This window comes from Rhipicephalus microplus, chromosome 4 (genome assembly GCF_043290135.1).
Source record: "Rhipicephalus microplus isolate Deutch F79 chromosome 4, USDA_Rmic, whole genome shotgun sequence".
Taxonomy (NCBI): domain Eukaryota; kingdom Metazoa; phylum Arthropoda; class Arachnida; order Ixodida; family Ixodidae; genus Rhipicephalus; species Rhipicephalus microplus.
Genome location: NC_134703.1, coordinates 128,982,826 through 128,997,593, shown reverse-complemented (window position 1 = coordinate 128,997,593; position 14,768 = coordinate 128,982,826). Strand labels below are relative to the sequence as shown.

Sequence of the window (14,768 nt, the reverse complement as noted above, 5' to 3'; positions counted from 1 at the left end):
CGAAGCACATGATTGGCGATATCTTTGTGAGAGTAGAACTTGCACGTGCAGTGGCGTAAATCTAGAAAAAGTTACAAAAGGGCGACATGCATCTTGTCGTGTGGCCAATGTTTCTTTATAAATGTTTTACTTTTATTTACATAAAAACTAAAATCGCTTTTTAAAAATAACAGTAGTGACGAGCATGTGTTATTAACTCGCGTAAGTGCATTGTTCTAACGTATTATTCTGTGCGACCGCGGTCGAGTGGCACTTGCGGTGTCAATAATCTCAAGAAGTTCAGGGATACTGAACGCATGTATACATTATCAAATAAACAGGCATTAAATAAAAGTTGAATATATGATGTTTCAAATTTCTCAACAAGGGACGTTTGCGAGGGGTGCCCCACCCTCTAATCTTGAAAACAAATGACCCCCCCCCCCCCCCGACCTCACCCATTCCGCTGACGCAAGTGAACGTGTTTTACAGAACTTCAATCAAGGGTGCACCACAAACTTGCCATCTATACAGAAGCTGTACCGTTCCCGTACTTTTCACGTTATCTTTTTTCTGGATTTTGAGGGCTGCGTAAGAGGCACATCTCTTTCTCACCGAGTTGGCTAGATTAACCTTGGAGTGAGTCGCAACAAAACGGGGCTGGTACGTGAGTGGAGCAACCGGCCGCCGTCAGGAGCGGCTCAGACAATGCGCCAGATCATTAACTTTCAATGCGCGGCCTTGGCGTGATGAACAAAAGCGCAAGGCTGTTCAGGCGTTGGTTGCGTGGCGCTACTGCAGCGGAGGCGCGCACACGGAATAAAGAATGCAAGCGGCCGCCTCGCTCCTGTGCGCTGCTGCTGTTGCGCAATTTCGACGCTTCGGCGTTTTAAGGTGTTGCACGCGCGTTTGGGGTGCACTGCACGACTCCTTTTGTGTTCGTGCTTTACTCCGCCGGGTTGAAATCCTACACGTTTAACGTGCAACAAGACAGAATGCGTGTCGTTGTTCGCGGCGAGACCTCAGTTATATGCTGCCACATATGCATGCAGCTAAACATGCATTATTGCTGCGCTGGAATCGTATACGTTAAGAAGATTTTGTTACCACTATTAGTGTTGAGCGTATCATTAGTGAAGATGGTCAGCCAATGGTATGCAGGCCATGTGCCTCCCTCTTGGTTATGTATTTGCCCAATTATTTTATTGACAGCACTTGCATGCCATTTTAAGTACTTTTTTAGAGCGCCCAGAACGCTCGAAAGTGACCAGTGGAAAGTACCGTTAGTTGGTGCACAATGAGCTGTGATGAACGAGATTACTTTCGACGAAGCGTGATGCTTTAGCACCTCGCGATGTTTCTCTCTTTGGGACTCCTCGCAGGTCGGTCTTTCCTGTTCGCCTCGGACCCGACGAACGGCACGTTCACGGGCATGGAGCCCAAGCGGCAGCGCACGGCCTACACCCGGCACCAGATCCTCGAGCTCGAGAAGGAATTCCACTTCAACCGCTACCTGACGCGGCGGCGACGCATCGAGATTGCCCACTCTCTCTGCCTGTCCGAGCGCCAGATCAAGATCTGGTTCCAGAACAGGCGCATGAAGTGGAAGAAGGACAACAAACTGCCCAACACGAAGAACGTCAAGAAGAACAACCCGAACCGGGCAGCCCAGCAACAACAGCAGCAGCAACAGCAGCCTTCGCAACAGCCACACCAGCAGAACACGTCCTCGCAGGAGCCGCACCCGCCGCCGCACCAGCAGCCGTCGCCGACGCTGCAGATGCCCAATCCTCTGGCGTTGGCGCCGCACCAGCACGCGCACTTGCTGAACAGTCACCAGCTGGGCCACGCGGCGCAGACGCACATCATGTCGCCGCTTCCGCCGCCTCCCACCGTGGACACGAAGGGGGACTACGGACTGACAGAACTGTGAACCGCGTTCTCGCTTAGTGCCGCGTGACGTGCTTGTGAGAGTGCCACTCGTCCTGCCCTCTGCTCTTTCGTCTCCGCCATTCGCGGAGGGACTCCTACAGCAGGGGTGGAAGTGCAGTGACTTAAGTGTGCGCTAAAGCCGAACACTTGACTCTTAGTCGCGAGCCGAGACTGCTGCACCGAAGCAATCGACAAGACACAAAACAAGTTCCTCTCTCAGGAGAACCCGGACGCTCGTACTTCTATCTCAGTGTGTGTGCGTGTGTGGTGGTGGCACCGTAGGCGCATACGCTGTCGCCTGCTCTGTTCGCGAACGCGGCTACTTGGTCACATGAAGTGCCCTACAGTGCCAGCAAAGAAAAGAACGGCTCGGCGGCGACTGGGCTACGGTGCCTCCCTTCCCCGGGTTCGTCGTGTGTGCGTGTGCGCGTGGACCACGTCTTTTCAACGAAGTTAGTGCAGGTGTGTCATGCCGTTTCCTTGTAAATACAACCCAGGTTTCACGAGACATCCGCGCCGTGTGGATTTTTGCAGTGCTGTGTGTGTGTAGCTGTCACATTTTGCGAAGGAAAAAAAAAACACAATAACTGGAAAACAGTCGAAGGAGACCGAGACGTGGTCTCGATGAATCCGGCCGAGTTAGCTTGCAACCGATACCGGAGCATCATAGGAAATGCCTTTCGTGATGTCCGAAGATTCCCGCCACAATGCCTGAGCTCTCATCGCTGAGGATTTTTCCCCCTCCTCCGCTAACAGAAAAAGCTCCTGTCGCTTCCATATCTGGGTGTATATTTTGGATTATGTTAACCATTTCGTGCAAATGAGGTTAGTAAAAGGTTGTCCATTGTATATCTTGGAAGAGGCAGCTGCTCTTTCAGTTAAGCAACTGGTTTGATAGCTGATAGCTTTTGATTGAGAAGTTACAGGTGTGGATAAATCAAAAGCGAACAAGAAATCGCAGATTCGTTAAGGTTTCGCGCGCGAAAACTGCAGCACGACGCATCGGATTACTAATTATTTGGCTGGCAAAAATTACTTAGGCCACAAATCATGGTAACATTGAGTGTTCCAGCGGAAAGAAGAATATCGCTTTTTCGCTTACCCTAACTTGTTCGTGTTACGATAGTCTATGACTGTACATGTTTGAACAAGTGAAGTCTTTATCGCATGCTTCATGGATCCACACGTCAACTTTGTCATGAAGCCTTTGCTGGGCACATCGTGGGGCACTTGTCCACAAAGCCTAGATGAAAGTAGGCGTTACAGCAAAGCCTTCGTAGTTTTGAAAAATATTTCAAACGTCCTGGTACACATGAATTCAAAAAAAAATCCTACTGGCGACAAACAAGGCTGCTCTTTGCTCGAAGTAACCTACCTGTGCGAAATCATGAGATTGCCCACTTGTTCGACTTTGCATTTTAATAAACGGCACTTTTTTGAAAGTTTTTAAGCTGTAAAAAGCAACCACAATTGCAGACGACTCTTTTTTGACGCTAACGTTCACTGGGCAGCACTGAACATCGTTTAAAACTCCATAACGAAGATGATATTCGTGGTAATATACATGAAAAAGCAGTTAGTTCTGTTCATCTGGGACCACACGTTGTGCACTTTCGCGTCCAACATGATGGGAGTGGACCATAATGCAGTCCTCGTACATCGCACTGCCGCACCGAAACTACCTCACTGGAAGAAGTAATAAACTGGCGGCAGGTCGGAGGAGACGACAGGAGCTTTTGCAGCGCGCGTACAAGGCCTTGCAATCGAGATGTTTCGCGACGGACAGCTACTTGATACTCAGGGGCATTTCTCACACACCAACGATTGCTGTCACTGTGCTCCGGCTAAGCACTTCCCTGTAGAAGGTGCGAAAACTTGCAGAAATACTCACAAACACGGTAAAAAAAGAATGGAACGACGCCTCGAAGCAAAAACACAGATTTAAAGCATTCTACAGCATTATAACGATCTCGCTCATTGCGCGAGCATAGTTCAAAGTGTTTTAAAACCGCGATCTTCGTCGTGCTGGGAGATCGTCTTGTGACGTATATACCGTGGCCGTTTCCCTATACGTCTGTTTGTGTGGCCGCGGTTCCGTGTCTTTCTTGGTATAGTTGAATTTCGTGCATTTTTTTGTTTTTTTGCCTTCAGTCCGGTGGTCGTGACGCGTCACAAGAACGCAGATGACAAGCGTTAGGGTTGATATTTAAATCAACAGTACAGTTGTTTTGCTCGTCTCTCTCATCCGGGTAGAGCCTCTGGTACCCAATATACGCAAGATCTAACGGATGTGCCAGTTGAGACGCTAAAGGAAGCAAATTAAAAGCGCGGTATAAGATGTGCATAGTAGATATCTTTTGTACAGCTCTCTTCCTACTCCGTGTGTTTTGCTCTAAGTTATAAATCCTATTGCGTGAGTACGATCACGAGCGAAAATACTTCAGCGACACTGGAGGTTATTTCACACCGTCCTATAAGTTGTTTTGGTGGTTGGCCTAATTTATACTCGCGTAAGTTCGGCTTGTGCTTCAGGTGTTGAAGAGATTCCATGCCTCCTCCGAGTGTCGTTCAGATCTGTGCGAGAAGAAACGCAATGAAAGAAAGAGAGACAAAATGATCAAGGAAAAGAACATTCAGTGGTTTTCGTTGCGGTCTGTGATAGCTCCTGCATGCACCGTGTATATCGGAAAATTCGACAATTCGGTAATTACAGAAAGTGTCAGGAAAGCAGTGTTTGACTGCGAAGTACAACGACAGACGCGCTTTGAAATTTCGCCCTATAGATAAGCCACCAGCGGGAGATCTGTGATATTTTTGCATCGTGTTTATTGTTGTCTTGCTTTTCTCTTTTTTTTTCTCTCCCTTAGTGTCCACCGTTGTGCTTTAGGTGTTCGTTGTTCAATTTCGTCCGGTTCGCAAAAACTTTTTCTTAGGCTTATCACGATATGTCCGGGTGTAAAGTTTTCCTTGTAACTATTCAAACTTTAACGGCTCGTATTGTCAGTTTAGGGGAGATAAGTTTTGAGCAGCCATGTCTGCGCATCTTTACAACAGCGATCCGTACCCCTGTCACACTTAACGAGGTGCCGCTTAAAGTGTTACATATAGCCTGGAATACGGACATTTTTTTGTCTAGTTTCCTGGATATAGCCAGCATTTAACCATGATCCGAATAAAAATGCTGGCAGCGATGGGGAAAAAAGGCTCGCCTTGTTACGTTCAGCTGCTTTCCAAACCTGTGTGTAACTACTTATCCTGGAAAGGTTTCGTATGGAATTTTTTTTAGTTTTCTTAAGGCTTACTTTGCAGCCGCATGAGTAACGAGACAACGAAGATTTGTGTTCGAAACAGCTCGCACGTCTGCTAGGAGTGCTTAGTCTTAAACACGAACTTTTCAGACACTTCTTCCCATCGAGCTGCCAGTCAAAATGAGGTCTTCGCAAAGGAAAATGCTTTCGCGCATCTTCAAAAGACTCTCGCACCTATATTTTCACACTTTCTGGCGGGCAGAGACTTTTTATATTGCAGCAGCTGAAGAAAGGTCTGCGCAGACATTCCTGAATATCTTTTCTGTTACGTCTGACCGTACCGTTTCGTAGTCTCTCAAAACACAGTATTCTGGCAAGCGTCATAATTTTATTGTCCCTTGCTGATGTCATCAGTGGTTGCGCAGATCTTACTGTGTATATTCCGTTGGGGAAAGTAGTAAAAATATAACGATAGTAACGCTATGCCTAAATATTCTGATAATGATGATGAATTCCGAGGCGTAGAGACACGGACCCACCTTCGTTAATAAAGCAAGTGGACTCCCCTGGCTACTAGCAGTGTCGATCAATTACAAACTGAATTACTTTTTTTATATACTGCGCTATTGAACTGGCTCTTCGTGCAACTGCGTGCATGTATACGTATTTGAACGTTACTGTCAACACATTTTTACCAGGTGACCTTGTAGTTTTCACTCAGTGGTTGCATCTAAAACTCATCATAACTACAGTATACTGCAGCAATCTAGGTCATATTTCATAAATGCAAGCATTCACTTGGCTAATAGCGTGATAAGATTGGCGAAAACAAACCCCCGGTGGTCGAACTTTCCGGAGCACTCCACTACGGCGTCTCTCATAATCATCTGGTACATTTGGGTCGTTGCACCTCGCCTATCAATCAAGATTGGTGAAGTCAAGTGCAGAAAACACGTTGGACGTTCACCGGATGGACACTTGAAGGCTTCGAATGGGCCGCAGTTATCGCTCCCTTTCGTTTTGTCGTTGTGGGGATGGACTGCGTGGCGCGGGTTTCACGATTACCAGCTTCTTCGTGCTATTTGAACCTTACTTTCCGGAGCATTTTACGATTCTTGCACATTGCGTGTAGGTATGCAGTACTTCCCGATTAAATTGGCCTAGTGCTTAAAAATTGTAAATACTTCAATTCACTTACCTTGAAGCAAGACTCACGAAACGTGCAATCGGGTATGCACTACATCTATACGTTACGGTCGCAGTTAAATTGATTATGTACGCTGATGGACAAATTCGGTGATGATGCCGTGTTCTTAATGCTAAAACGATGCTAATGTGATTCAACGTAGTGGCAGTGTGGTCTTATGTATTCCGGGATGTCCTTCAGCATGACACCTTCCTTCTCTTGCGCTGGCATAGCAAAGATCACTTTCTTGCGCAAAAAGTACTGCAGGCTTACTGTACTGCTTAATTTACAACCTCACCTTGACGTGAAATTTTGCACATTTTCGCAAGAGATGAGGCCCCCCAAAGTATCCACGCTAGCCTCATTTGTGATTCCCTGATGTCTGTTTACGCTCTATTACAACTGACATGTCACTTGTGCACCCCGCCAAAAATGACATCGAATCATTATGGACGTGTTTGCTCTGTCTTCTGTTTTGAAACACTTGCAACTAAACTTATAGGATACGCATTCCCGCTCCGTGTAATGTAAACAGCCGCGGCTCACAAAGCGCCATCTGGGCCGGCGTTCACAAAGCACTCGCAAGGCGAGAGCTGCTATTCGTAGTCAAGGTGGCCGTACAATGACGAATCGCGTGTCGAAAACTATGTGTCGCATGGAGTGGGCAGTGATCTATAAAATGTCGAATTGTTTGTTGCAAGACCACCGTCATTACGGTACGGACGCATAAGCGAAATCTATCCCCTGCGAACGTACTTAAGTGTTTGAGTCACAATATAATTCTGTTGCCTGATTACAACAAAACGAGCATCGTGATTCGTGAACAGGTATAGACTGCAAGTATATGTCTGACGAAAGGTGAGGTGCACTAATGATGAAATCAATGCTTGGACGCGTGTGACGTCACGTCATGAATGTACAGCGCCGTTGGGGCGACACGGCACGCACGGTCGCCTATATTCAACGGCCGCCATGCCAAGCACAGTGGTTTGGATGTGGATTGTATATTTTGTCTGGCTGGACATTTTTGTAACGTTCTTCGAGTGAATGGAAACGAATGCAACAAAAACAAAACGAGAGAAACACTCTCTATCGGCCGGCATCGAGTGCTTGTGCTATTATGTGTCACTGTAAGTGTTGTAGCCATGTTATTAGAAATGACCGTTTGTTTCACTTATCGCTGTGAATGTTGTAAAAAACTGAGTTCATTTGAAAGAAGCGCCAATAAAAAAAAAAGCTACTCGTCCCTGTACACATTGCTTGAATTGCGTGTGTTCTTCGCTCTTGTATAGAACGTATGCCTTGGAGCGTGTGCGCCGAACGTGGAGATGCACATTGACACCGTTCATATAAGGCCCATATATTTGACATTTGCTTACACCCTTAAGAACAGTAATATAATCTCATGTTTCTTAATGAACTTACAGCGAGCTGCAATTCAGGCTAATTATAATGCGGCGATTGGATGGCATGACATCGGGCAAAATGACACACGAACACACACAGTGCTGACTGCCAGCATTACTTATAAGTTTGGTGGTGATGGGAGAATTGTGTGACAATGCCTTTAAAGAAGGCGTAAGATGCAGATAGAGAATTATGATATCATAAAGTAACATAACACCGGACGGCAAAAATAGAAAACTAATGTTCTCACTATTAGTCTCGGTATGTCAGTTCAAAAAGTCCGTGCAACTTTTAAACGGATCAACACGCTAGCAGTCAATCGACCACAACACCAAGACATTTCGTCTAGAACGAGAGCATTGAAAAAAGCTGATTGCAGCTGTTCCTTCTTGCTGCAGAGTGGGATCAACAGAGGGAATCGGTCCTTGGGATACGGTCTGCAGTAGCGTAATCTTGCGAAATTTTTGCAGCGACTTGAATAACACCTCATGTGACAAGTTCATGATAACACCTCATGTGACATGCGGTGTTATTGTCACATAACACCTCATGTGACAATAACACCACATGCGAACATCACGATGGTAAGTTGGCGTAGATTGAAGTACACGCCCAGTTCATGGGGGGACGACGACACATGACTGATTTCGAAGACTCGTCTCGGGGAATCGCAGAACAACATCACCCGAGAGTCGGAAAACTGAAACCGCTTTATTATCGCGGATTCGTCCGCTCAAAGGAGACGCGAAATCAGATGCCCAGCATTCTGGCCTCGCTGGATGAGATATCCTTCTTAATTTGTCACCTAGAAATCAACAAAAAAAATAAAGCACAAGAGAACCCAGAACTTGGGCACTCTGTTGTTTGCGCCTTTATTGGAACGTATACACCTCAACTCGCGGCATAACGCCTGCTTACACTTGAACGCAGCAAGCAACGATTAGAAAGCGAATCATGCACTTGAAAAGTTGGCACATATCCAACCGTACACGCAAAGGAAGCACCGGTACAACAGCGGCACCGCTAATTCATGAAACATTGTGAAACATTGTGAGTTCATGAAACATTGTGTTTATCGATGGTGATTATTTATTTACTTATTCATTATTATTTTTGTATCGGTTAGCTTGCCTAACTTATGTTACATCCAGCCTTACGATTGCTTGATAGTTTTCTCTGTGGAACGATTCTTGCGAATGAAGATATTGTTAAAAAGGACCCTGCATTCTGTAAAATATTCAGGCTCGAAGCAGTGCGCGCGTGTATATAACATTATTATCTGTATAAATATGGGTGCCTCCGAGCGCGTGATCTGTTCGAGTGCTTCTGTAATCAATATGTGTATATCAATTAGCACTTAACAACTGCACTACTGTAGTGTGTGCCAGGAAATCAGTAGCATGTAGATCACTGTATCATCCACAAAATATTCGATCAGATCATAAACAGGTCCAGTTCATGCTTTTTCCCATTGGTAGCCAGACTTTGCTAATGTTATGCCCTGCTTCACGATTCGCTCGAAGATTTTTCTTGTGAACACTGTTAACCTACTACGTTAATGATTATTTATTTATTGATTTATTGCCAATCCCAAGAAGCGACTATAGCAGGGAGGGAAAGTAAATACATTACGTAACATAAACAGCAATAAAAAAGTGACACTGTGAAAAGCAGGCAAACACTACGCTGTCAAACGTACACGATCGAGAATAAGATAGAAAAGGTAGAAAAATGATGTAATAGGTTACTGTTTTTTTTAAATACATATATACATTTCTCACAAACTAGGAAAGCGAGATAAAGTAAACTGGTAACATTAAAAATTTAAAAATAAAGGTATTTACAACATAATGAAGTAAAACCAAAGATGCGTACTCAACAGATTGTAGGAACGTTTTTGGCGTAGGACTATGGATAATAAAAGAGGGTAGCTCGTTCCATTCTGAAGTTGGAAGTGAAAACAAAAAATAAAATCTGGAACATGCGGTACTAAAGCGGTAGTTTTGTAGTGTTTGGGTATGTTTACGACGGGTCTGACTTGATTCGGACTTAGACAGGTAGCGTCTGCTATCTATATGGGCAGCAAATTACGCATCAGCTGGTAGATTACTTTCAGACGAGCTAGCTTGGTATGATTTTGTAAGGTAGTCCACGCTGTTGATTTGTTGAGATGGTGAGATTGCTTGGTTATACTCATTATAAATAAATCGGATTGCCTTTCTCTGCACTCTATAATGTTTTACTATAGTTTGTGTGGTATCTGAAAATCAGGCTACATTTGCATATTCTAAAACACGTCTCACAAATGCTGTATATATAGGCGAGCATAGTAACTTAATTTCCAAAGTTGCATGTCGTAGTCGCCTTTGAAGGAAGAAAATATTTTTTATGCTTTCGGTGATACGACATTATCATGAGAGTTACACCTGAGGTTTGTGAATACGGGCCCTGATGTGTTTAAGGCAGTCTTAAAGAAAAGCAGTGCACTACTTGGCAATTGCATGGCAATCTTTATAAGATGTGCATTTTCACTAATAAGTGCTGTAAGATCCACGAAGTTACTTCATATCAGAGTGACAACTGTCTTCGGCTGTTCAATAATGTCACCTTCTCCACTACGAAAACAATTCTAAAAATACCTCTAAAATGAGGCTGTATAGTAAGAATGGGCGTGAACCAATCGTGTGGGCGGACATCTGATTAGCGAATGCGCGCGGCTAATGCCACAGTCGGTCAAGGGAAACTCCCTTTGAATTCGACCCTTGATCTGGGTTGGCATGCAATCGTATACGTACATAGACGTCGAAAAACTCCGGTTCAACAAGAGGACAAAGGACCCGACGAGGACGGAACACTGCGCATACAACAAGTACAAGCGCAAGCTTTCAAGTGCATTTAAAGAGTTTATATATATATATATATATATATATATATATATATATATATATATATATATATATATATGTATGTGTGTGTGTGTGTGTGTGTGTGTGTGTGGGTGTGTGTGTGTGTGTGTGTTAAAAAACCTATATAGTAATTATCATAAACTATATATAGATTATCTAAGCGTTGCACACAAATACGCGTGAATTCACGTCTTACGAAACGATTGAATACAGGTGTTTTCCAGCACTTCTAATACAGTAGAGCATGGATGTTCCTGAGAGTGCACATCACTTCACCTCCTTGCGTACATCAACTGAGAGAAAAAAAAATTCTGATGTCGAGAGTCGCGCAGCCTGCAATGAAAAGAAAAGTATTTTACTGGCGCAGATTTACCTAATAAGTATGGCTCTTTTCTTATCCTTCGGCACACACATTAAAAGGAAAGAAAAAGCTGTCAGAAGACGCATGAAAATATATGTAGGCAGTAACCGCCTGGTGGTATTGACTACATGTACAACGAGATAAATTCGTCCACGATTATATATATAGTTCCAAAGACAACAGTGGCGGTGACAGTGCAGTGATCGTTACAATATAATGAACAAAGGTCGTATACTGCCAGTATATGATGGTGCGAAATAGTGTCTTGCTGTGGTTGCCTGGGTGATAGTGGCTGCCTGGAAATTATTTCCGTATCAGCCATGACACTTGCGTGGGCTTGTGCAACCACAAAGCCCGCAGAGGTGTTACACTATTACACTCTCAGCTGCTATACGTAACTGCTATCCACCTGCCAGTACCATTTCACAACATACGACGCATAATACGGGGTCCGTTTTTCAGAGGTAAAAGCTCATGAAGTGCTCACTTGTTGGAAAGAGAAACTCTCCGCAAACATGCACATTATTTGTGTCTTCAAGCACGCCGTTCTACACATAAGTTCATTTAGTACACGGGCATGTGCTCATGTATAGATTAGAGCCAATACCAGTGTTTTAGACACATATTTAGTCAGTGGCAGCAGTATAACTTAATATGCATTGAAGATAAAAAAAAAAAAACTTGTAACGCTACGCATAACGTTCGACCGAGAGCAGTTGTGAGCGGTGAACCACGTTCGAATTTTCTTATTTCATCTTTTTGTTTTTTTTTTCATACCTCGCCAGCGCGCGCGACTCGATTGAATGTCTCGTGTCATCGAGGCTCCAAATAAATGATATCTTACGTCCCATTAGCGGCGGAGGACGCGCTGATGCGATTTTAATGACGGTACAGCGAATTTCTCATCGGCAGGAAAATCTTATCTCGAGAGATGGGAACGGGTACGTATACTCTCGCGCTTCGGCGCGCACTTGACAAGGTGTGGAGCGTGGCAGTCGGAGCTTGATTGCGTGGAAACGTATACGCGCGTCCACGAATGTACAACTCTTTCTCTCAATATACTCCTTGCATTCTTAATCTCTCGCAAGCGAGACGAACAAAGCAGTTTTTTTTTTCTTCTCCTTAAACAATTTCAGTCGCGCTGTGGTTTCGCGTGACTCACTTTGTCTATATTTATACAGGGATAGCGTCATACTACGTTGACATTGCTTTTTTGCTTCGTCTTTAGATACTGAAATAAAATGACACTATGAGACACATATCGCAGCAGTACTGGCAGTAATGACCGAATGGATAAAAAGAATTCGAACGTTCAATATGTTTAAGCTTACATTTCATTGTCTGTGGAAAAACAAAATCCGAGAAAAGGTGCGAAGCTACCGCATTATATCCAGAATAAAAGCAAAAAGCTGAACGTGTTAGCTTGCGCAGTAGATAGCAATGGGGGTGTTTGATAAATCGCCTAACAATACAGTTAATGCAAATAGGTATTTGATTCACCGCCTAACAATGTGAATTAAAACGAGCTTTTTGCAGTATACATTTAAGCAATCTGGTAGGCTCGAAATCCAAATACTTTACGCGCACTTTTTCTTTGTGTCGTAATTATTGTGCTTGTTTTTTACACGTTTTTTACACGTTATGTAACAGAAATAAGATCAGATGCTCGTTAATGGCTTTTTTCACCTCTCTTTTTATCGCAGTACAACAGTAGAAAGCATGCTCCTTTTAACATAAGGTTTTACATGGGAAGCCACACGTTGAATGTGAGTTTATCTGAAAAAAAAAACATAAATACCGTTTGACAGTAAACATCAGAAAAAGAGAGAGAAGAGGGGGGCAGGACAAACTAAAAGTAGAGAGGTTGACCAGGTTGCTCCGAAAATTAAGTGAAAATACGAAAAAAAAACAATAGGCGCACGTACGTCTGTAACAATCGCGAATGCGCCGGTATAAGAATTGAGAACAACTGTTTACTAGAGTTCAGTTCATCTACGACTGCGATATATGAGATCAACAAACATCCATGATGCTGTGAATGACTTGAAGGGCTGCGCAGTCACAAGGTGTCCAAACTTTCTGCATGCTTGAGGGTGTGTTCTGTTCAGCAGCATCCGTGTCGCAATCAGGGATCTTAACTTATCACATTGAGTCTCCACCTGCAGGGCACATTGCATGTATTTATGGAGAGTGTAGATGCGTTTCCGAAGCGCAAGTTTCGCTTACACTTACCGGCGCGCGCTGAGGTGCCCGCAGATATGACGTAGAAAAAAAAAAAATATATATATATATATATATATATATATATATATATATATATATATATATATATATATATATATATATATATATATATATATATATATATATATATATATATATATATATAGCGGTTGAGTGGAAGTGTCGTGGTGGGAAAGGCCCCTTATCTTTGATCTTTTGTCGCTCAGCTTTGTTGCATATATGACGCCACGAGGCTGGGGAAAAAAGAGCACTTTCAGTACCGTCCTTTCTGCACAGATAATCATGATTCGTTTAGTAGCTAGCATATATGCATAATTTTACAAGCTCACCATCGCATGAAAAATAGTGCTATATGACAAGTACAGCGGCTTAATTTGAATCGGTGCTAGAAAAGTAAAAGAAGCGAGTGTGCAGTATTAAGGTAAGTGCGAAAACAGATTTGTCCTTAGTTATGTCCACCTCACGCACAAATAACATTAAAAAAAAGTTAAATTGAAGGCAAAGTTCTCGTTATTTTTCGTCCTCCGCATTTCATGTGTTCAAGCTCCCGGGGAAGGGGGGGGGGGGGGGGGAAGGGGCTGGTCTCGTCGCCGACGACGCCTTCAAATATATGGAGAGTGCCAGGAAAAGTTTGAAGTAGCACTTTAGGTTGAAACAGAGAGTGTGTTGGTTTCGAAGAGATCTGTCGCATCATCCGTCACGCGGCTTAGAGGCGCGTGCGCTCGCTTATTCTTGGTTTGCAGCCCTCTCTCTCTATTGGTCGAGGTCACAGACAGAAAACAAGAGAGATGCAAGGGGAGTTACAAGTAGTGCCAGCAGGAGTTGAACAGGCGGCAAACAATGAGCGTTTGCTTGCGAGTCACTCTAACCATGCCGTATAATGTTAGCCAAGAAAATAATAAAAAAATACTGCGCAAGCAAGCCTTCGCCTAAACATGCAACACTATACACAAACTTAAAACGCGTTCTGTTTTCCGCCATGTTACCTGACCTACCACACCCAAGCGCTCGGGAAAATATCTTGCCCGTGGAAATGCCTATACATCTACCATGTACTACAGGGACGTTAAATTAAAAGATGCTCTTAGACTCGGGTATACAACAAAAACAACAACAACACCACAACAAAAGAAATTTATGCAGGAAGGACAGCTGAGAGAAGCGAGCGTGTATAGAGGCCGGTGGGCAAGAAGCCAGGCATCGCATGCAGATTCGAACGCTTCCTGCGAGCAGCACATGCATATGCATCATTATGCGGGAGAGCTGTACATGCAGCGAGCACTGAAAGTGGGTAACACGCGCTGTTTTTTTTTTGCGTACATGCAGATAAAGCGGCAGTAGTGTGGCGTCGACATGGACGCGGTGAGGTATTTTTAATTAGCAAAAGGGTGCTGGCTATTAGGCATGCAACGCATCGTCGCTCGTATACGCACGCACGCAAATGCCTTCGCACTATACTATAAGGGGGTCAATTTTGCTTTCCTCGAGCATTGAGAAACCTATCA

At 44.0% G+C, this 14,768-nt stretch overlaps 1 protein-coding gene across 1 annotated transcript in view; it reads left to right on the top strand.

Moving 5' to 3' along the window:
* Positions 1-7,597, top strand: part of LOC119172356 (homeobox protein Hox-B4-like) — a 49,065-nt gene extending 41,468 nt beyond the window's left edge. The window contains exon 2 of the mRNA XM_075893646.1: positions 1,362-7,597. Within this exon, the coding sequence (XP_075749761.1) occupies positions 1,362-1,912 (551 nt within the window). The 3' untranslated portion in view covers positions 1,913-7,597. The remainder of the gene's footprint in view (positions 1-1,361) is intronic.
* Positions 7,598-14,768: the final 7,171 nt, after the last annotated feature.